At 38.4% G+C, this 24,429-nt stretch overlaps 1 protein-coding gene across 1 annotated transcript; it reads left to right on the top strand.

Moving 5' to 3' along the window:
- Positions 1 to 439: 439 nt before the first annotated feature.
- Positions 440 to 19,422, top strand: ALX1 (ALX homeobox 1; the record flags this gene model as incomplete). Its single annotated transcript, XM_084267411.1, has 4 exons — positions 440 to 671; positions 3,122 to 3,426; positions 7,131 to 7,259; positions 19,102 to 19,422. 4 exons carry the CDS (start codon positions 440 to 442, stop codon positions 19,420 to 19,422), a joined length of 987 nt encoding a protein of 328 aa, XP_084123537.1.
- Between the last annotated feature and the right edge of the window lie 5,007 nt (positions 19,423 to 24,429).

The raw sequence follows: 24,429 nt of genomic DNA, 5'->3' as shown, positions 1-24,429 counted from the left end.
GTGAACAGGTTGCAGAGGGAAAATGACCTTTTTATATGTCCCCTGTCCTTTCTTGACTCCACTCACCATACTTGCACGCCTGTGTACATCTGTCTGTCTGAAACGTATCTGTCTGTCGAAAATGGGCCTGGAACTCCCTCCTGTGTTGGGATTAGGTCTTGGGGGACCTGGGGTGGAGTTTCACTGCTTGCCTATTTTCATATTCATTAGAAATGGGAGGTTGCATAAGGAGCCCTGCTGAGCTTCAAGATATAAAAGCAACTTCGGGTTCCCCCTTTCAAGACAAGACAAATCAAAGGCTCAGAGGCAAAACAGCTCCCTGAGCTCTGAACGTCTTTCCCTCCCTCCTTCCTTCCCTCCCATCCACTCGCCCACTCTCCCTCCTCCCCTGCTCACAGTCCAGCCTCTGTCTAGGGAAGAGGCTCTCAAGCAGCCTTAGATGATTATGGATTTTCTGAGCGAGAAGTTTGCCCTGAAGAGCCAGCCGAGCAAGAACAGTGACTTTTACATGGGAGCAGGAGGCACTTTGGAGCATGTTATGGAAACTTTGGACAATGAGTCCTTTTATAGCAAAACGTCAGGCAGCAAATGTGTGCAGGCCTTCAACCCACTGCAAAGGGCTGAGCATCATGTGAGGCTGGAGAGGACATCACCCTGCCAAGACAACAACGGTGAGTCGCCATCCCAGGGTTGTTCTTCTTCCCGTGCTTTGCTCTCCCTGGAAATGTACAGGGAAGGCTGGGGCTTCTCCTGACTGGGGAGACCGAAGGCAGCCTTTGTGTTCTGGCATGAGAGAGGCTGTCAGGTAGTAGTGAAGACTAATAATGATGGTGATGATGATAATAATACCACCGCGGCCACCAAACAAAATCCAACAACAGCAACAACTGGAAAAGGCGACCGCACGGTTAGAAACGCTCTTTTCCGCCCAGCGCTGCCCCTCCGGCTGCTGTCCTGCCGCCGGCACCTCGCCGGCTCCCGCGGCTTGCCCCCGCCGCCGCGGGAGCTCCGGGGCGCGGGGAGCGCAGCGCCGAGCACGCAGCCTCAGCCCGCCCGGCCCCGGGGCTGCCCTCCCGGGGCACCGACAGGCCGGCGGGGGGACAAAACGGACGCGGAGAGGAGGGGTGGCCGCGGTGTCGGAGCGGTGGCGGCCGGCGGGGCCCGGCGGGTGCGGGAGAGCTCGGCGGGAGCAGCCCCGTCCCCGTCGCCAGCCGCCCCGGGCCGCCCCCCTTCCCCGGTTCTCCCCGGCCGCTCCCCGTAGCGCCGAGGCTCGGGGCCGGCGTGCGGCGTCCCCCCGCGGAGGCAGCGGCGTTTCCACTCAGCAAACCCCGAGGAAAAGGCGGCCCCGGGTGGGTGTCGGTGGCCGCGGCTGCCCGGGCACGGTCGGCTCTCGGCCGGCGAGGTACCGTTCCAGGTCGCTGGATCACGTTTGGTTCTTTCAAAGGACGCTCTGCCGGGATGGGGGGGTGTGTGTGCGTGTGTGTGTGTGCGTGCGTGCGTGTGTGTGGGTGTGGGTGTGTATATGGGTGTTATTTCCGCTGAATAGTGCAAAATAGCGATTTTTAGTACTGGGCGAAAACGACTCGGGTAACTCGTACGACAGTGTTGTAGGGTTTGGTATTCGTTTTTCTTTTCCCCTTAGCTGATCGGCAAGGCGAGTGTGGAACGGCTTAATTTTTTTAAACAGTTTAACTCTCCCCCACCATTTCAACATGATGTAAATCAGGGACAGGCAAACCAGTCTAAAAGTATTTTCCTAGCAGAATCGGAAAACGTGGTTAAGATCAGCTGCGGTAATGAGACTAACAATATCTTGCATGTTTTTTACTTCGTATAGGCATCGCGGTAGCTTTTTGACACCATCCTTTTCGCGTGAAACAGTTTCTAAGAAATAATGACAGATTTCTACAAGTGCAACTGAAAAAAAAACCAACAACAACAACCCCAAACCCAAACCCCAATAACAAACTACAGAAAATTGATTTACGCACTGAAGTTTTTCTTAATTAGCTCATTTAATGTGTGCCTTGAGGGCTCTGGGGCATTTCCTATCTGTGTATGTATTGATGGTAAGTACCTAAAAATTGTGTTTGGTTAAAAATCAGCTCGGACTGAAAGGAAATAAAAGAAGTTACTGAGGCTGTGAGAAAATCTCGAAGCAAGATTCTTAGCGTACGTTACATGCCATCTTCGTAGATTTTAATTTCAGTAGAGTTTCAAACTTTTCTCTCGCATGTTTCTGAGGGAAGTAAAAAGTCTAAAAGAGCCCTTTTGAAGCCTGTAACATATCGCATGACTACTTCAGTGCTGTGAGATATGTAAAAACTAAAAATTACAGGAAATCTCTTAATTTATTATTAAGAAGCTACAGATAACTATTTCTTATCTCCACCACTCAGATTTTACCTAGAGACAAATAGTTCCTGCGATCCTTGTACGAAGTGTATGAAACGATCTTTTCTAATAAGTTAACATTTTGCAGAAACTCTCTGTATTCTGTAACCATAACAAACTTAATTGGAAACAATTCCTCTTTACGGATCCAGGAGAAGGTATATGGAATCTATTGCGTTGGTAAAGCGAGGTTAATTTTCGGTTTCATTTGCTTCTCGATTTGTCAGTTTGCAGCTATTTAGTTTGTTTCACAGTTACTTTGTATTTTCATAGGTTTTTGGGGGTTTTTTATTTACATCTGCTTCCAAATCTAAAGGCACCTTTGTCCATAGCTTTATGCCACTTACATTACAATCTGTTTCCAGCTAAGATTCCTTATCTGTGCAGCTCTAGTCGAAGCCGATTTCATGGATTATTAACTACTTTATTGGCAGAGTAAAAATACGCACTGAGTCTCCCGCAGTCTCTTTACACCGAGAGATTTTAGATGATGTTTCCAGGTACAATTCTTAGCTAAAATTCGACTGGATGTAATACTTTTACTCTGCCTGTGGTTAGCGTTACAGATGGCTCCTCCACGATCTCGCACAGAAATTCCCATGCACATAGAAGCTGTTTCCTTACGAAACGGTTTCTATGAACTCTTAAATCTAACACACACCATCCCTCCCCACCCCCCCTACCCCCGGTTTTAACCAGTTGTTTCCCTCCCCCACCTTGTGTACAGTGAACTATGGGATTACTAAAGTGGAAGGCCAGCCTCTTCACACAGAGCTGAACAGGCCCATGGACAATTGCAACAATCTCAGGATGTCTCCGGTGAAAGGGATGCAGGAGAAGGGGGAGCTGGATGAACTTGGCGATAAGTGTGACAGCAATGTCTCCAGCAGTAAGAAGAGGAGACACAGAACGACTTTCACCAGTCTGCAGCTGGAGGAACTGGAGAAAGTATTCCAGAAAACTCACTACCCTGATGTCTATGTAAGAGAACAGCTAGCTCTGAGAACAGAGCTCACTGAGGCCAGAGTCCAGGTAGGAACCGAACTTCAGCATTTCCATGACAAGCTGTGCGTTGTAGGAAATGGTAAATGACACCCTTGGGGATTGTACAAAAGTCCATAAAGCCAAACTAAAAAGCTTGTTTTGCTTTATTTCTTTATGTATACGAGCTGTTATGCTGCAGTAATGAAATAACTGGTTAATTTTCAAAGTAGCTTGTGTTACTGTTCTAGAAAGTTGTTTAAAGGATGAGAAAACTACATCAATAGAAAAGCTGTCTTGATCTCTGGTAGTCCTGTTTTACTGCCAGATTTCCTGGCAGTAAATACGTAGAAGTGTTACACGTAAAGATCCCATTAAAGAGATATGTTGCATATAGTGCAGACCGTTGACGGTGCAGAACACGGCCATAGAGGATTCTTACAACATGGAACGCATAACCTAAAAAATAATCAAGTTCCTTGTTTAGCTCCAAAAGTAGGCAGTGAATCTGCATGTACACAGATGTGTATAAACATATGTATATATACACACATATATGTGCATCTGTGTCTGAGTAGAGCAAGGAGGTAATCCTTTCATGTCTGTTCATAGAATGAGTTTGAAAATTACAAAATTTGGTGGTAAATTTGCAGGTTTTTAAACTTGCATAAACGAGGGATAAAGATCCATTCTAATTTTTTGGAATGAAACCTACTGTTGACCACTTAGTGCAGCACTTGAGTATCTTAACTGCGTACGAAGTTGATTCATTCAGTATGTGCTCGCACATGAATCTCAACAATATTTATGACTCTGGGTGTGTAATGGTGAGAAAAGAAGCTAAATATCCAGGAAATGCAGCCCTTCCCCTGTTCAGACATCTTTCCTTGGAAAAGGGTGTGAGCTGCATTTTGTGATTTTATCCTATTTTTAGAGATCTTCCCTGTTCTGGTAATGCTCATCCTTTCAGTTTAGGGAATAGCAGCCCTGTCGATTCTTACAGACTGGGATTAATTTTTTTAATTTAGTGACTTGAATATGATAACAACTTCACAACTTGTAATTAAACACACACTCGCACATGCATATAAAGAAATAGACGTCAGTGCACATGCATACAACAGAAATAAAACCAAGATCACTTTCAGAAATGAACTCAGCTAATTAATTTTATAAAGAAGCATTCTTTTCATGTCTGTTCAACCAGGCAGCATATTCACTGTTGTCATCAGAAAACACAGTCCAAAGCTGTGTCAGTTGTATTGATACAGTATCGACAACACCAAGGATGGAATTTAGTTCGGAGGCTTTTAACTCTTCAGGCTCTGTGCAATCCCTCTCCCTCTGTGTTTGGTACAGTTTTCCAAGTACAACTTCCACTCATTGGTATTTAGACTTGAGTTAAAAAAAAAAAAAGCAGCAAGCTTGTATAATGTTAAAACGTTCTCACAACTCCATAATTCTGGAATATTAAGAATTACTTTAAGAATAAATTAATAGGCAGAAGAGGGAGGGAAGAACTGGGCTAAAATGTGTCAATTGACCTTTTATCACTTTGTTTTCTAAGTTTTAGAAGTTTCATATGGTAAAAGTATGAGAAATAAGAAAGTAGATGTGAAAACATATACATCTGCACCAGAATTTTGCAGAATATCTATTTCTATTTTATTAAAACACGTTCTCCCTTTTCTTAAAAGATAACCGATATTTGCATTTCTCATATGCTAAATATGAAAGGAAATGGTGATCATTTTTATCCAGAGTAGCAACAGTATTCCATCACAAGATTAACCAATTTAAAAGGCCTTACATCATTAGAGGCAAGCATCTGGCAATTCAAGGATAACAAGCAGCAGATTTTTACATTGCTTTGTGGAGGCAAATGGTTACTTTATCTCTGCCAAGAGTCAGTTTCTAGTAAAGTGATGTAAACAGAAACATTTTGGGGGATTGTCAAAGGAAAAAAATGTGTGCTTTTTTTTTTTTTTCCTTCATTTAGTTACTATAAATTCAAGCAAATTGTTTGATTTAGTTTAGCAGAGTGATCAGCTGGATACCTTACCCACATTTCCCTTCACCGCCATTTCATCAAGATCCAATTTAATATTTGTCCTGCGTACATGCAGAGAGCGCCAACCTGAACCTAATTTATCTAAGTTGTTCTCTTTCCTGCTGCATGTCAGTGAAGTAATTGGCACCCATTTTAAGGAGATTGTCAAGGTCTTTTTTCAATGAAAGAGCCTCATTACTAAACTCCCTTAGCGTGTTCTTGATGCCTCCTGTGGAGACAGGAGAATTTTTTTTTTTTCTTTTTCTTTTCTTTTTGTTGAGCCTCAGGCATCATAAATAATACACATTCACCAACAAGATCCCCAGCAATATAGACTTAGCAGTTGCATGCATGGGTCTTGCTTTGATTGCCGGGTACATTTTAAAAGATTGCACGTACTGAATTTTCTGCAAGTCCTTGGGAAATAAAATTGGTGAAGTTATGCCCTAGTTGCTTAAGCAGCATCAAAGGACAGTTGAACTCTCCAAAGATCAAGGCAAAATCTGAATTATGGAACAAACAATGTTATTTTAAATATCCCACCATCAGGGAATAGAAAATGTCCCTCAGAATAGGATTCATAGGCAGTGTCTACATAACAAAACAAAAAAACCTATTCATGTATGTACCTATCCAAATGGATTCATGATTCATTTAGCAGGAAGACTAACCAGTGGTACTGTTTTCATTTTAAAAAAAAAAAAAAAAGGGTATAGTTAGTAGTGTGATTTCTTCAAAAAGAGTTGGAATGAGTTTGTCCATAGCCGGACAATAAAGGCGTTGTTGGATAATATTATTTTTCTAAAGGAGCAGTTAGTTTTTTTAGCAATGCCTTTAATTCTTCCAAATAAGACTTAGCTATCCCAAACTAAACTGTTTGAAAAAAAAAAATAATTTTGAAGACCACAGGACTATGACAGGTATCAGTCACAGCAAGAAATGTGAACACAATAGGTTTTGAGGTAACACCTGACATTGAAAACGTTACAGAACAGTCTTTAAGCGTAAAGAAAATAGCTTTTAGTTGACAAGAAGGTATGGTTTCAGGCCTAAATTATTTCACAGTCTGAACATAAAGTGCCATTCTTTGGTTTTAGATTGTCAGAAACCTATCACCTAATGCAAAAGTGAACAAATGTCACAATCATTTTAAAACTGTGATCTCATTATTTTCTTTTATTATCTTTGTGACCTAATAGCCTTAGAGAAACTTATTCTGCCTCATGGACTACTGTTCTGGTGCCAGCTTTTCCTACTTTTTCACCAATACATTTACAAAGATTTTGTATATCTTCAGGAGGCAGATCATCAGTAGCCATATCAAGTCAGTTGGCATGTGAAATTAAGAGAAAGTTTCTTCATAATTTCATGTGCTGCTACTTAATGGTTTTCCTCTACAGAACCGAGCTTTGTCAAAATTAGCACTGTCTGACAGACTTGATTGATCTTTCCTCTGGGTTTTTTTTTAATTGCTATTTTTATTTGAAATACTAGAAAATAAATAATATCTACTTTTAAAATAGCCAGAAATAACTCAAGCAGATCTGACATTGGGAAGACTAAAACTGCAAGAAATTAATCCTTGGGCAGAGAAATTCCCTTTCTTAGATAAACAGAAGTTTTCAAAGCTACTTGGCTTTTTTCTAAAACTCTCCATGGTATGTAATTGTGTTTACCTTGATGATTGTTTCCTCATACACTATAGGTTTGGTTCCAGAATCGAAGAGCAAAATGGAGGAAAAGAGAACGCTATGGTCAGATCCAGCAAGCTAAGAGCCATTTTGCTGCCACCTACGATATATCTGTTCTTCCAAGGACTGACAGCTACCCTCAGGTATGGTAAAGACCAAGTAGTACTTTGGTTCTACATTTACCTTCTCTTCCATCCTTAGGTGCACATGTGCACAGAAGATGCATGAAGACTTCCCTATGTTTAGACCTCTGTGTTTTTTTAGACACGTCAACAGGACCTGCCACTGTGAACAACAGTTCTGACATCCAATATGAATAATTAACTGTTAAAACACAAGTATTGTTTAAAGAACAATCTCCAGAGCTGTGGAGTTTTTGCATAAGTTATGTGCTGAGAATGATTAGCAATATGGCTGTGTACATATTTTCTGCACATAAAGTTATGTGGGGATTTTAATGACTTTTAGGTCCACACACAAATGCTGGATGAAGTATGGATTTGTTGAGATTGACAGGAATGATGCAATTTTGACTGCAATGAGGTCAGGATTTAGCTTCTGGGATATTTATATAGGCAGGCACAATTGTCTTAACAACTGTTATTGTATGCTTTAGTAAGATGAGGCATAAACTATGTGATCTCTAGGCAACTTCCCTCTGATATATTAAACATGTGCCATTTACATATGGACCACAACAGGGAAATGAATACAACAAATCTTCTACTAGCATGAAATCATATTATGGCCACGTACAGTCAGAATTGAATCTATATAACTGGAAGAGAGAGTCAGTAGAGATAATAAAGCGCTCTCAGACAGCAGGAGGGTTTTTTTTTTCTTTCTGAGTTCTCTGTTAGCATATAGGAAGGTATAATGGGTAATAAGATCATCATCTTCTGTTTCTGTTCTCTAGTCCTTTGCTTTACTGCCTTGCCTCACTCTCTGCTATTGTTTTTCTGCTTGCTTGTTTTAGTACATTGAATACTTTTATTCCAAAGCCATTGTTTTTCACATCTCTAGCTCCCCATTGCTTTTACCACATAATTAAAAAAAAAAAAGAGAAAAAAAAGAAGGATCATACAAAGCAAAAATCTTGTACGGTTTGGTGTGGTAGAGTCCTTTCACTAGTGTCCTGGTGTTCTACTAGTTCATTAGGTAACAGTTTCTGTGACAACCTTAGGAATATACTCACATTTAAAAATTATAAAATTACTGGCTATGTCTAATGTGAGCTTGCTTTGGACATGCTGAATGTGATTAACTTTGAACCTGAGGCCTCGGGTGCACGTGTTATCTACCCAGACTAAAGTGCTTCACCTCTGAGGAGGTTGCATGCTGGTAGGTTTGGTCCCTGGGTTAGACCTGGCTTGTGTTCCAGAAGCTCACAACAGGGGCATGGCAATTATCAGGTCTGGTGGCACTTATCAGTCTGTCTGTTTTTATTTTATAATGTAATAGGTGGTGCATTAGTCCAAATTACATCAGAAACCACTGCATGATATAGTCTGTGGTTAATTAGGACACTGTACTTGTTTGAGACCTACCTAGGTGGAAAGGTGCAAAAAGACTTTACACACTCCTAGGTAGATTCAAAGACATAGATGTCCAGTCACCCACAAACCTCACTCAGGGTGTTAAGTATCTTTCAAAGGACTTCCAGATGTCTCTTTAGCATCATCACAAATGATACAGAGAATACTACTTAAGGTTTGTGTTTTCTATCCCTGACTCAGTTCTTTAGACTAAATTTTGTGTCTCCAAGCCCATGTTGTATTTTTAGTAGGAATTAATCAATAAATTTTCCCAACTATCAGAAGTTTCACTAGCATAAGGCAATGCAGTAACACAAGTCATTGACAAACACTTAAAATTGTGTTTTAAAATTGTCCTAAAATTAATGAGTTTTTTTAAAAAAGGAAACACTTTTGAATTGTAGCAGAATATCATCCGCAAAAATCTAAACCCAGTGAAATATGGATTCTATACTTTCACACTGTTGAAAAAGACGAGTGAATTAACTGTAGTTCTATTTACAAATTATTAAAAATATCTTTCCTAGGCTGATGACACAACTAAGATTCAATGTAGCAAAACTTTCTATCATTAATTTATGTATTTTTAGAAGAAGGAAATTTGAAATGGAAACGTTGGCACCATAATCTTAAATAATAGAAATATAAAATGTATACTGATTCATAAATATACATTTGTACTATTCACCTGCAGCCACAGGCTAACACACTTCAGGTAAACAGACACAAACATGTAGTGGAATCTGGTCACCTGCATGAGAAAATTGTGTTGTACTGTACTTCATGAACAGGAGCAAGGACCTAAAGGAAGGTGTGAGTCTACTTTACACCGGACATTTCAGTTGATTCCTTCCATGCATAGTTCAGCAGCATGATGGAAAAAAAAAAGACATTTTACTCCTGAGTGAAGAAAGTGCCTAATTTGCTGTGTGCTGGAATATGACTAGGTATCCAGGCAGTCATCACGGAACAGTCAATGCCATTTCACATTCTTACCAACCCGGTGGTAACTCTTCATAGTTTCACAATCTTAAATCCTCACCTTCAGTAAAAGCATGTCTGTATCATAGGCATGATATTTCCAATGAGAACACTTGAGGTAATGAAAATCTGTTTTAAACCCACAATGACCACCAACATCACTATATTCAAATCCTTTGAACTAGGTGTCCATTTATAAGTGCCTCACTTATGGAAAATAAATATGCAGTACCTGATTTGCTATAAACTTATTAATCTATCTCGCAGTTCAGTCAGAAAGAGATATTTAAAACTGGTACCTGCATGTTTGGTTTTAGCGTTGTAGATGAATTCCCAAACAATTCCATCATTTCAGTGTAGTTATTGCAAGAACAGAAATCAAACATGCTTTTTTGCCTTGCCCTGCCTTGCCTTACCTTGCCTTGCCTCTTTTTTTTTTTTTGTCCCTGTCTTATTTTTTTTCCACCCATGTGTACAAGCACTCTTATTGTGACACTGACATCAGCAAATATTAGACAAGCTTTGCCATAATTTTGAGTAAATAATTTTTCTTGGGGATTGTAGAACACAATCATCAGAGCTTATTTACACAGCCTACATTAACATGGGGGAAAACAGACATTCTGTTGCTGGTATAAAATACAGGATGCATGTTGAAAAGGGAGGAGATCAAGCTGAGATATTTACTGCTGTATGGCAGAAGGAACAGGAACAAATGTGAATTTCTGGTGTGCATTATATGAATTTGAGTCTGAAGATTTCTGTTTTGAGCCCCACCATGAATACGTTCACAAAACAGACATCCCACTAAGATTTCAACAGAAACATAAGTCTCTTTGCATTAAACAGGGTGTGTGGAGACCCCTGCTTAGTCTCTTCACCAATTATCTTCATCAAGTACAAATTAATAACATGATGCTGCTATGCATTGTGTGACTATTTAAACCTGAAAGGTCTTCCTGTGAGGAAATTATTTTCTCAACTCATTTCAGAGAGAAGGCTGGCTCTGAATCAGAGGACAGTTAAGGTTGGAAGGGACTCTTGAAGATGGTCTGGTCAAACCCCAATTTCTAATCCAATCTTATTTTGCTATTAAATTTCACATCTTTATCTTCAAAATAGTGTTAAACTACCCCCCCCCCTCCCCTGCCCCACCCTGCCTCCCCCGCCCCTCCGCAGATCATAATTGTTTGCTTTGCTAATTCAGTCTATCCTTAAAAATTTTTACAGTATGCTGACTTTAGGTGTTGCTTATTGTTGCAAAATAGTTGCTTAGTTTGCTGCTAAATTCACTATCTCCTAAAGTGTCAAAATTCCGCACACATACATCTTCTATTAATTACACCAGCAACACCTGGATTACAGAGGAAGACAATTAGTACAAAATTCCAGGACAATCATCTGCTATTCCTGTGGTTTTTTTAACACTAAAAATATCACAGTGTTGTTTTCACTCAGATTAAATATTTACATTGAAACTAGATTTTTCTAGGAAAGTACTGTTATATATAGTACCCTCATTTAATTCAATTTTATTTTAATATAAGGCTTCAGTCTGATTAGTTTCAGTATTTAAGCTTCAAGTGTATCTTGTGAATGAAACATGTTTTGTTCTAAGTCATGTAAGCACACTCAGAATAAAATTCACTGCTTAAAACTTATCCCAGACACTTTGAGCCTCAGTAACTAGCAATATTGTGCTGATGTTATGAACAGAGGTCTTACTAAAAGGTCTTAACATCATATTAAGAGGTCTTAATATCAGTGGGGAAATGAATGCAGATTCATTTGATGGAGAAATTTACTCAACTCGTTTGAGTAAATGTTCGTAAACAAGCAAGACTTGATTCAGTTACCTAAATACAGTGTCTGGTGTTGCTAGAGATGTTTTAGGATACCTGAGACACTGTTACAGTGCTGATGAACAGGACTTTCAAGAAGGATGCAACCCCAGGGGAGGCAGTTTGTTGTCAGATAAATATTAGATATTTATGTTTAGGAAACTTAACAAAAGGGATTTTTATGCCAGAGATGGGTTCCCTTCAAAGTCAGCAAAAATCTCTTCAATTAAGTTTTATCATCCTGAAGTATAAGGTATAAAATAGGTAAGATAATCTCTAAAAATGAATGCTTTTTTGTTTGATTCTTGAGACATCAGGTTCAATTGCAGACATCTGTAGTTACCTTAGATGGATCTGAGTATTATGTGTAGGGACAATATAAAGATTGCTTAACCTTGTGCTTGCTTAACCCCTTATTGGTCTTGACTACTTTTGCTGTTGCATGCCTAGTGAGAAGGCTAATGTTACAAAGGGTACTTGACCTTGTCAGATTTAATGTTTAACTATAAGAAGCTAAAAGGGACCAAAAATCTGAGAGAAAATTTCTACTTTATCCCCACTTTATTTACACAGAAGTGAGAAATTTGACAGAAAGCTTACACTATCACACAGACCTCCAGCTTTCCCTGTATGAGTTACATTTATAAGGATGTTATCTTACATCTTCCTGATGTAAGTGTATTAATATGTAAATAAAGGTTAAATTGTATTATTGAAAAGCAGATATAAGGGGCAAGATTTTTCCCCCACCTTTACATCTTTTCTTGCTTGTTCTTTGAGTCTAGTTCATTTGCTGTAATTTTTCTTCTAATTTCCTTTGAAAGGGTTTAACCTGTCACACCATTATACTGTCCCACTTACTATCACGTTGGACAGGACTGAATTTAATTATTTTCTTTGATGGAAAAACCCAGCCTAGTGCAGGTGGGAAAGCTGAGGAGATAAAAACATAGCGTAACTGAACTGATATAGAAGGTATAGAAAGAAGGGATAGCATTGAAATATCAACAACAGAAGATGGAAGAGGCTGAAATTTACATTCCACCCACCAGACTGATAAATCAAATTAAATATGTGGAACAGCATGGCATCACATGATTTGTTTCGGCAATCAAAGAGTGTAGAAGTGGTATCAGTATACATGTGTTATGTACTAAGTCCTTGGATCATTATTACACTTCTGCTCTAGCCTTAGTACATATGGGTAATTCTCATTAGCAATAATCAAAGTTACATGCTCCAATTAAATCTTTCATATGGCATATATTAGACACCACATGTTATATGACTTAAAATTTCTTTTAACTGCAGTAGACATATAAATGACAGTTAATCACAATAGTTCATTAAGGCTATGGGTACTCTGATTAAGTAGGAGTAGATGTGGTAGACATATCTGAGCTAGCTTCAAAGAAGCTTTATCATATACTCATGCTGTCTAGCTGCGACAGCATGGAGCTCAGGCTGGGCCACCACCTGGATGGTATGTTCCATGCTGCATATGTGCTGACTGTTGCACTGCTGTGGCTCATCTTCCAACAAGAGCAACACTTCTAATCTTTTTGGGTGGCGCCTGTTCCACACAAAATAGTTGGTGCACCGCACTTCTATTTTCTCTTGGTTCTAAACCATCACTGTATGTGGTCCTCCTTGCAGTCTCAACATTTAGTTTGTTGCTTTTTTTCTTATTATTTCTTTTTTAAACATATTTCCTTAGTCTGTGAGTGACTTTAGCTGGGGCTTAATTATAAGGAAAATACAGTTTTCTTTTTAGTATTATTTTTCAAATTATAAAATTCTGTCTTTAACTGTATCATAGATGTGAAAGATAATTATTATTGTAACTGGCTCTGACATTTCAGGAAGGAGAAGCTACCTTTTTGGTTGTTTTGTTTTGTTTTGTTTTTCCTGTATATAAACTGAATGGGTCTATCACATATTTTAGAGCTGGAGCATTAAGCTTCTCACTATCATGGGACAAGTGGAATTTTATGGACATATCTGAAAATGGGATGCTGGAGCTCTCATGTACACCTGAACCCAATACAGAACAGATGATCTTCATATGTACATTAGGTCAGACGGTTCCTACAAAATGATCACAAATTACACCAAGAAGTATTCCATCTAGATATAAAGGAAAAAAAAATCAGTGAGAGTGGTAAAGCTTTGGAACAAGTTACTCAGAGAAGTTATTGAATATCTCTAGCTGGATCTATTCAAAACTTGGCTGCATAGGGTTTGAGTAACTGGAGCTAAACAGTTATCTGTGAGTAAGGATTTGCAATAATAATTTCAGAAGTTCTTTTCAGTTTAAATTCTTCTGAGAATTTATGAATCTGCAAACTAAGGAAGTACAGGCAAATCTCTGCCGCACTTTAAATGTTTTTAAGAGGTCCCCAGAAAAAAAAGCACCACCCTGTGTCACGTGACAGACCAGATTAATTGTGCTGATGGATCAGAAACACCCTACAGATCATGAGCTGTAAACTACCAGATATGAGCAGTTTAATAGCTATTGCATTTTATCTGCCTAAAGTAGCTTCCTGTGCAAGCACAGGCTTTGTGTGTTCTTCCATGTCAAGGATTATTGCTTTACCCACAGGGAAGAGTGACCAAAAACTAGAAAATCAGTTTATTTGACATCTGTATGTTTTCTATAATTAGGTACATTCTAAACCATTCAGTTAGTGCCACTGCAATGCCGAGGAGCATCCTGAAAACAGACAATGTGTAATTTCTAATTATGTATCAACATAATTATAATAACATATAGCATATCAGAACATATATAATGTAATATGAAAACAACAAGAAGAATTTATTAGCAGATTTAGAGATCTTAAAAGATACTAATATTTTGTTTCCCATGTGAAACACTAAAATACATGCCCACTCAAACAGATGTGTGTTGGCGTATGTTTGTCTGTTGGCAAGAGACTCTGGTCTGTTTAGGCAGGTGACTCAAGCAGCATGAATCAGGACATTTGGTGATGCAATAACCAAAGCTGGGTGAGAGTAAAACTCTCAGAAAATGTGGAGGTTTGAGTTTGTGTCCAGGTGCCGTGTAAGAAGGCTGAGGCTCTAGGAGCTAGGAATTTTAACAGGAAAAAAAGCAACGACACCAAGTGGGATGACCAATTACCTCAGCTAATTTTCTTCTGCAGTGACAAGCAGAAGGTCATATACTTAGGAAATGATATCATTACATGTTAGCAACCATAACTCTCCAGTTATGTTCTTGTCACAGCTATGAAATCCTACTTTTTTCTTTCTATCAGGAAAGGGGTGTGTGTGCGTGCGCGCGCGCGTGCGTGTGTATAAAACATACAGTAAGTAAATATATTGAAGGGCTCTGGTAATTTCATGGTAACCACAAGAGCAAAGCTCAAGTTGTTTGTGATGTTAACAGAAACCAGAGATGTGCTGTATGTATAGCCTCATTCACAGTCTCTGAATTGCCTTTTATATAGTTCATGGATCACACAAGAGTTTAAGAGGAAAAATATTTTCTTTAAATTCATGTACATAATGTCCCTTTTCCTTCCAACATACCAGAAGAAGGTCTGATAATTTTGACTTATTGTAAAACATTACTGTATTTATTTTTAATACAGGAATACCTTCTGCACCTAAATTTTACTACAAAATATTAATAAACCCTTGCTAGGAAACGAACATCTAATATAAAAACTTTAGCCACTCAACCAACTTAAACGAATCCAAATTTGATATGACTGAAACATTCTTTTGAGAAGCATAACTGTATTGAGAGACAAGATGTAAAACTTTTTTATCATCTTGTGGCATTTCTGAAGTTAAGTTTACTTATTTGGACTCCTTACTCGAAGGAAGAAACCTAGGGCAGCCCTTTGAAGGTTTTAGGAACAAATAGCTTGTTCACATATTTCTTTTACGAGACATTTGGTATGTTTTAGGATTTGCAGTTGAATTCTGTTCTCATTTACACCTGTGAAATCTCACTGAAGTTAAATTGAAAGAGATTTCTCAAGGATAAAAATATCAGAAAAATCGGTGGTACTAAACTTAGTTTACTGCAAACAAAACTACTAGAAACATGGCAGGAAACAGGGATTTTGTGATACCTCCAGACCACATAGGTTATTGGGCACTTTCAAATTGAGTCCCTGAACCTTTTGAAGTCTTCCTATCATGACTGTATTAAAGGCAAACTCATGCATGTCTCTATTTAAACAGATTTTTTTTTGGTAAAACTTCTTCCCATAATTATGTCCATTCAGCCTGGGTGACTGCAGCATTTGGCATAGCTTTCCTTAGAAAGAAATCTTAGTAAGTCAGATAAATGAGACTTTGTCACATGTGAGTTAGCTTTGGAGATGATGAGCTCCTTCAGAATTAGCTCCTGCATTAAACGCTGCATAGATGAACTTGTCTGTCCCTGGGCAAATTTAGCCTGTTATGAAGGTTCTGAGACTAACCAGTTGGCCTGGAAATACCATCAAAAAGAAGGGGGTTTTGTGTGCATCATTTGAAATACTTTTTTTTTTTTTTACTTTTTTTTTTTTTCCCCCTGGATTCTTTTTTAGCTGTATCAGCTCCCTGTTTCAACTCAGCAAAACAAACTGAAACATAACAGTGTGGAAATAGGCCTGGGCAGCTTGGAAGATGGGGAGAGAAAACCCCAATGGTTGCTTAATCTGTCACTGCTGCTGCAAGAAACATCTATGTAACGATGAAATAAAGTACAATTAAAAGTTACTAGTGTTCCTGAACAGAAAAAAAGAGAAAGATAATGATTTTTGTGTGGATGACTGGGTTTCTGATTTTCCCAGTCCCCGTTTAAGACAGATCGTGTGCAGCTTGGGTTTTCAAGCAAAGTGGAGATACTCTCTGGATCTTACAGGCCTTCAGCTGCTATCATCTTCACTGCTCTCTTCTGTATTCTAATCATATACTGTGGGTGTCTCCCAACTCATTAACTCAGAGAAGGCAGCAAGCCTCGTGAGTCTTAGTGGATGACTTCCCAGTTGCTGAACACAGTCATTCTTTTCAGCTCTTTCAGGGTCTCTTGTTTCTTTCTTGTCATATTCTGTAAATCTGTACTAGGATCTGAGAAACCTTTCAGGCAATAGGACCCTCAGGAATACATGAATCCTGAGCCATAAAAGATTTGTTGCTCTTTTGGGGAGTGTTCTGTGTGGTTGAATGCAACAAACTTTCATAAGCAAGACAATGGTTCAAATAGGTCAAGATAAGATATGTCCTTTAATCCCCAGATAAACCACCTCTTCTCTGAAGATCAACATGTTTGTCTGATTATAAGCCCCAACTAGCAGCAGAGGATCTTGTCAAGTTGAGAGGTTCTCTCATGGTCAGTCTTTTAAAAACTGCTGAAGGCAGGAGGGAAAGATGGTAACTGGAAAGTTCTGAAACTCCTACTAGAGTCTCTTTCCTCCTGCAGATCTCAGGAGGCCCAAAAGAAGGAGGAAAAGTCCTCAATATCCTTCCCCAGAAACCTTATTCACTCCGTTAGCTCTCAGCAGGTTACCCAAGATATGCAGGAGCAGATGCTTGAGGTGCACCCAACTAGCTATGCCTATATGTGCATGTGGAAAGGCAAGGGGCTTTCACATGAGTGGGTGTGGAAGTGTGTGTATGCCTGTACATATGCATGTCCACTCTGAGCATGGAGTTGAGGAGATGAAGAGCTCTGGGAGATGTGTTTCTACTGTGACTTTTCCCCAGCCTCATGCAGGAAACCAAAACAGAGCACTGACAGGTTCTTATTTTGCCGCTGAAGTTGCCAAGGATCCCAAATTAGTTCGTTGGCTCCTGATGACCCCTGCTAGTTCAACTCTTGAAAATATTAACTTTTAAAATAAGAGTCTATCTCACCCTTGCTATCTGCACAAGATCTCAGCTAGATGAGTTCAGTGAACCATAATTTATCACTTTAGCTTGTCGGTGGTTTGGTGGGTATGTGTTGTTGCAAAGTAATAGGACAATGGGAAAAAACTACTAAGCATTAGAAACAGGTTTTCATTCTCTGCATGTATGTCTGTCTGTCATAATTCATTACTTCCCCTGACCTCTATTTGGCAGAAAAAAAAATAAATTCACTCAGCTAGAGAGATAACCTACATATCTAAAAGCCAAAATTCTTTTGTCTGTGGATTTGAAACATGAAGGCAAAATTAAGTTTGAAGTGGGACTTCACTTTACAGTGCTAACCAAAGAGTAATTGCAATTACTCCAACGTATAGCAGAGAACAAAGACATGTGGGCTCAATCCCAGTTCATCAGAGCAATGATATACTGAACAGACGACAGATATTTTACGATGAAGACAAATTTAGTAAAGTGAGACAAAAAGAAAAGGATATAGTTACTGGCTGAGAAGTTCTGTGCTGTGAATGGGGGCTGAAAATCTTGTATCATGATATTTGTACTTAAAAAAAATAAATAAATCAGCATTCAGGGAAGAGATATGAGTTGAGAAGTATAAAGCTCTACTTTGTGTAATGGTGAGTGCAAGTCAGAAATGACAGAGGAAGTTAGAGTGCGTCAGAAAGTGTATCTATACAGTACTGGCAGAGAGGTATGGAGAGCTTAAAAACACAGAAGGACAGATGCTGAGTGTGAAGATTAAAGCAAAATGAGTAGGGGAGGAATGAAAGAATGGACAGTCTGAGATAATGACAGGGGCTGTCTTCTGCTAGACCTTGAAAATCTCTCTCTCTGTTCATCTAGTAACAAATAAGTGAAAAATACCTATCCATAAATAGCATCTATACATAGATGATAGGAGAGGGCCTGAGACTCAGAAAGAAGCTTTAAGTGACTGCCAAGTATAGAAGGCATTACACATCAAAGCTTGAGTACATGGTTACACCAGATCTTCAGCAGACATTGCTGGTAACCACAAAGTTTTTCTCCTAGTCTGTCATGCAACGTGTTCCAGGGACACACAGTGCAGCCAGTTAGGGTAACAGAAATACCCTGAAGTATAATTTCGTACAAAAACAACATGAAAAGAGTTTTTATCTTTAAACCATCTTTGAAACAACTTTAGGAAAAACGGTTGGATGTGTTATCAACCATGCATGTATTTTATGGATTCGTTTCTTTTAAAGTAATTATGCAAAGCTCCTCAATAGTAAAGTTTGCAAATACTTGTTGGGCTTTGTCACTTGAGAAATCCTGGTTTGTTTAGTTCACCCTTTTTATACTGCTTCCTGCCATTACACTGGGAAAGAATTCTGATGAGCAGAAGCTTTTACGGCAAAAATCGCTATAATATTGTACACTCACCTTTGACACCTTTTCTTTGAAATCCATCGTGTGCTTTTGCTGTTTTCACTGACTGGCTGGGCTCATGGCATCCTGAGGTTCAGTGGTAGAGCCACAGAGCAAACGGAAGACAGAGCAAGGAATGCGACTCAGCAGCCCTTGCTCTTAGAGTGAATGACCCAGTGTTTTGACTTCTTCATGGTATTTTCTAATATGATTGCAGAGACCTGTTTAAGTACTTGTTGCTTATTTCGAGGAGAATTGATAATGGATGTGTTAAGTAAAGCAAACCCAGCATTATGGAAAACAAAAGATGGACTATCTAAATTTAATCTTATTCATTTTATATGTTCCAGATTCAGAACAATCTGTGGGCAGGGAATGCGGCTAGCGGTTCCGTGGTTACTTCCTGCATGCTGCCACGAGATACATCCTCCTGTATGACACCCTATTCCCATTCACCCCGGACAGATTCTGGCTACACAGGCTTTTCAAACCACCAGAATCAGTTTAGCCATGTGCCTCTCAATAATTTTTTCACTGACTCTTTACTTTCTGGGGCAACCAATGGACATGCTTTTGAAACCAAGCCGGAGTTTGAAAGGAGGTCCTCCAGCATTGCAGTTCTACGGATGAAAGCCAAAGAGCATGCTGCCAATATTTCCTGGGCCATGTAATATAGCAGTACCCTTCATTTCCTTTTTTTTTTTTTTTATAGCAAACTAAAAACATTTTTATTTCCCATATTTAAAGGACACAACAATAAGCTGCTGTGTGTGAAATGCTAGAAATCACAATATACACAATGTCTGCTTAAACAAATGCAATATAATATTTAACAATAAACCAGAAATAAACTAAATAGATTTACCATGCATCAAGCTCAACAAGCCCTGTTTCTTTTGGTTTTTATATAGAAATATGTTTTGTTGTACCAGTTGATGAAATATGATTATAGAACCTGCAAAAAAGAATAAAACTATTAAGCTAATATGTCTATTCCATTTGTTTTTGGCAGTCCTGTATACAAAATTAATGTTTTACAAATGAATACTTCATAGGAGAATGACTCTGTAAAGGAAAATAAATGTATTATACTAAAACTCTGAAGGAAATCTCTAAGCATACCATGCAGAGAAGGAAATATATGATCGTTCATGTTGTAGGTGGAATTTGTAGACCTAACTCTCTCAGCACTGTGTTGCTGCCCTAAGCCAGCTCTGCTGTTTTGCTAAATGCATGTTGAGCTTATTGGAGTTACATCAGTGCTCAGTAATGAGAATAAAAGGTATAACTTTACTTTATGGACCTAAGTGTAAAGATAATGAGAATTTTTTGCCAAGCATATCACTAAAATCAGGATCACAGTGCTCAAAAGAGTTTTCAAAGATGTGCACAGATTGCGTAAGTCAACAAGAGTTTAAATGAAACATCATGGGTAGGCTATCTTGAAATTTAGGTGACTGGAAGAAAGTCCGCAATAGTACTGTGACACTTTCAACATAATCCAGATTTAGGAAAAACCCCACCACAACAGCAAAGTCTTACTTTGAGTCCAGCCAGTGTAACTGTTTTTGTTATTCTAAGTTCAAATTGAAAAGAAAAAAGTCCAACAAGACTTGCTAGTTTTGGTCTGTAACTGATATGTTATAAGAGTACATTTCATATAGTTTTAGTTACAGTTTGTTGATACTTTGCTTCTCCCCCCTTTCTGGGGTGTAGGACTGGTTTGCTCCCTTTAAAGTTGATAGGAAAAATCTTTTTGCCTGCAGTGGCAGCAGGATTTGGCTCTCAGCTCCCAGCCTATCACAAAGGAATTAAAATGTCAGCAGACTTTCTGACATTTCTGGTGGAAAAAAAAATAGAGGAGAAGAAAAATACTTTACATCTGGAGAATTGCTATCTGCTTTGATTTACTTCTCCTCCCTTTCCCCTGTCACATTCCAAGCTCCTTCAGATGAGTGAAATGTCAGCCTCTTTGAAAGCAACAGTCAGTCTCTCAGGTTCATAAAGGCAAAGTAAATTAATTGAAATAAAGAAGGACTTGCATGGCTGTGATTAAAACAGGATACAACTCTCTGGACGCCCCCTGCTCCTTCTTGCTTTTCTGCTTTTCTCTCTGGCCATTAGTTAGGAACAGAGGGTGGATGCGGGGGGAGAAGGGAAGATCGAGGAAGCACATTTCACCACAGCAACTGTAGAACTACCAGTACTCACAAAAACAAACTCACAGGAACCCCTAGATTGTCTCCGCTCCCACTCAGGAAGCTAAGTGTAAAAAAAAGTAAGAAAAAAAGAAAAAAAATGAAAAAAAAAGAGGAAAAAAAGGTATATGGGATAAAAAAGGGATATTTTACAGCAGATTCTTACAGTGCTGACTGAGAGGAAGGTTTTCCTACTTGCCACTAGTCATAAACTCAGAAGTTTAACACATACGTATACTCCAATTTGTGGTTTCCTAATTTTATTCTACTTCTAAAAAATAAATTTAGCTTTGGCCTGGGGAACTGGAAAAGAGCATTCTGGCTAGAACTGATCTTTTCCTTTTTTACGGTCTGTTTAGACAGCAGTAAAATGACACTTATGATGTAAAGCACAAAAAAAAAAAAATTATTAGTAGAGGTAAAGATACCAGCTTTATATACATATTTATTCTACATGCAGAAAGATGAAAGTGCTGGACATACAAGGGATTTTTTTAGAAAATCAAATGTTTTCCAGTTCTAAAATGCGTTTTCCCCATAACCATTTTTTAAAGGTATAGCATTTAGAATATATCAAAATTACTTTCAGATTTTTTTATTAGAGAAGCATTAGTGAATAAAGAAACAAAAGCTTAGCTGGTAAATTTCAAGCTATTTTTTCTTGTTTTCTCTCAGCTTATTTATTTATTTTGATTGCACAGTTTCCTATTATTGTCTTGTGAAATCCAGAAAAAAAGGTTCATTTTTACAAGGCTTTTTATGTCAAGAGTAAAATTAAACAATTTCTAGGAATTTATTACAGTGACAGACTACTTGGGGAGAATAAACATCCATTCTCAAAACATTACAACACTTTCAGATTCTTGAAGATTCCAAATTCAAAGGGGAAAATAAATGACTATGTCAACTTGCTTCTGATTTTAATTAAGTAAAAGGGATACAATTCTAATTAATTGTTCATCCTCAATATTAGCAGTGGAAATTATTTGCTACAAGTTCGTAGTGTAGCTTCATGCATTAGACAAACAGGTATTCAACCCTGCATTAAACCTGAGGTGTGATAAGTTGCAGGCCTGCATTAAGCTTGTCATGCTCTTGCATCAGCCTCGTCTCAAAGAATGAATGATAGTCTGTTGGTTGCAGCATTTCATTTAGCTAATGAAAAAGTATCTTCATGTTAGATGTCAAGTACTACAACAGGGTCACATTCTGCCACTTTTATTTAGTAGTGCTTTACTCCATGAGTAGATGCATTGATGTGAGTGAGACTACTCACGTAGGCCAAATTGTGAATCACTTGTAAATGTTTATTCACAATGGTCCCATTCATGCGCAGGGTCGCTCAGCACAACATGAGTAATCGGTTCATAATCAGGCCCAGCTTAAGGTACTATTCAGCTCTGCTAAGGATGGCAGAATCTGGCCCGTGCTGGCTTAAGGCCAGCCTCAGATTTCGTAACCAAGATGAGTAGCTCCTTATTCCACAAATAGCGCAAACAGAGCCAACAGGGCTATTTGTAGGGTTCCCTTTTTATAAGAAAATACTAGAAAAGAACTATTCCATAATTTAAGGAAGTTTCTATTCAAGGTAAATTATTTTATTTTCCACTGGACTGTACTCCCACATTTGACAGGACTTGTGTTCTTGTGCTTTGATTTTATCCACTTAATGATTTCTTAGCACAAGTAACTAATCTTTTTGCTGCTTCTTCAACATGTGGTAAATGTACTAAAAACAAAAGGAGGTGATTTACATAGCTTTCCTGCCAAGTACTTTAACTAATGTTTGAGATATGTGATCATCATGCAATGCTGAGAAGTAAATTTATAGAACTTCTGGGCAAAGAGTCCCTATCCTGTTAAAAGGGAAAGTGAAATATTGTTGTAATTATTGCCGTGAAGAATTTGTGATGACATAACACTGCGCTGTTTTTTCTCCTATGATTGATTCATCAACAATTTGAAAACGTTAAGCCTGTATTTGAACACTTTTTTGAACAGATGTAAATTTATGAAAATAAAAGTCCTTTTTAAGATTTGTACATTCTTACACGAGTGATGGACAGCACTGCATTTAGTGGCTGATGACCCAGTCTCCTTACACTAAAGTTGGTCAGGAAAGTTTGACATAGCTTATTACTATCTACAATTTAATCAGCAGTGATTCTACCACAGGACCATATCAATGAAGGCTTCTTTTGTTGCAGAGAGTAAGTTGGAATGAACTATATTTCTCACTTCACTTTGTTACTATCATAATACTTTACACTGCCTAGTGTTGAAAAAATCCAGTTCAAAATGTTAAAAGCATTTTATTTTGCCCATGAATTTTATGATAAGACCCTAGAGTATATAATTCAACAAATATGATCAATACTGTGCATTTAATATTGAGATACTTTAGCATGATAGCAGTAAATTATTTTGTTTGCAAAGAATAAAAATATTGCAGGTTTTCAAAATGACACATATGAATTTTTTACTGATTAATTAGATTAATTATTAACCAGAGTTAAATCAGCCTGATCAGACCTCAAACTGATTTAAAACTCTTATACTGCTAAAATTCAAAATGTTTTCTGAGGGATTTCTTTCTGTGATGAGGCACTAATTTTTCCCCCAGCACTCTTCATTCCCAATTAACAAGTGACCAACTTGTCTCCAGCGTACACCCTTCTTATCACTCTGCAGTGATCTTTTTGGATTTGGCTGCTATCAGAATAATAGTATGACACCCTGACTTCCCCAAAGCTCAGTACACATTTATTTTATACGACTTTTAAGTAGCCCAAAAACAGAAATAGATAGATAGAAAGATAGATTAAATAGGTTTACAGCTGCTTTGTGTTGTTGGTGCAACACAAAACAGCGGTAGTATACTTGTGGATTATCATATGAAAGATTGGTAGCATAAATAATTTATTAAGTAAACAACCAGAATGTAAAGCTGTGGTAGCTGAGAAAACATATTTTAGATTTAAACTGTACAAAATAAGGAGCAGGCTAGGCAAGTGCTGAATGTGAGGTGTGCATATGAAAGGAGAGTGTGCAGTGAGTAAGGGGGTATGGTGGCTGGAAAAGGCAGAGTAATCTGTGAGAAAGACTCATGGTGCAGTTCTGGAGCAAGAAGGAAAACTAAACCCAAGGCATCCCTTCCTTCCCCTTGTTGCCTAAATTCCCTCATCTAAATCTCACCAGGACCTGAGAATATGGGAATTGTTTTATTGCCACCTCTCCTGTCTCTATTTACAAGAAGACTAAGGGTTTAAGGGGGGATATAAAGAACCTGAAAAGTAAGTCTTGAAGGATCAGGTCTGGTAGGTGTATGACTATCACTGCCAATAAAAATCTTTTGGGAATTAAAGAGAAATTTTGGGCAGAAGCATCCAGTATCTATATACTCTAATCATGGATTTCAGGTTTTCTTTCCCTTCATCATTCAGGCAGCATGAAGGTAGTGTTAAAGCACAGGGACAATTG

The sequence above is a fragment of the Gallinula chloropus genome, assembly GCF_964237585.1.
Source record: "Gallinula chloropus genome assembly, chromosome: 1".
In the NCBI taxonomy this organism is placed as follows: domain Eukaryota; kingdom Metazoa; phylum Chordata; class Aves; order Gruiformes; family Rallidae; genus Gallinula; species Gallinula chloropus.
This window is presented reverse-complemented; position numbering and strand designations above follow the sequence as displayed.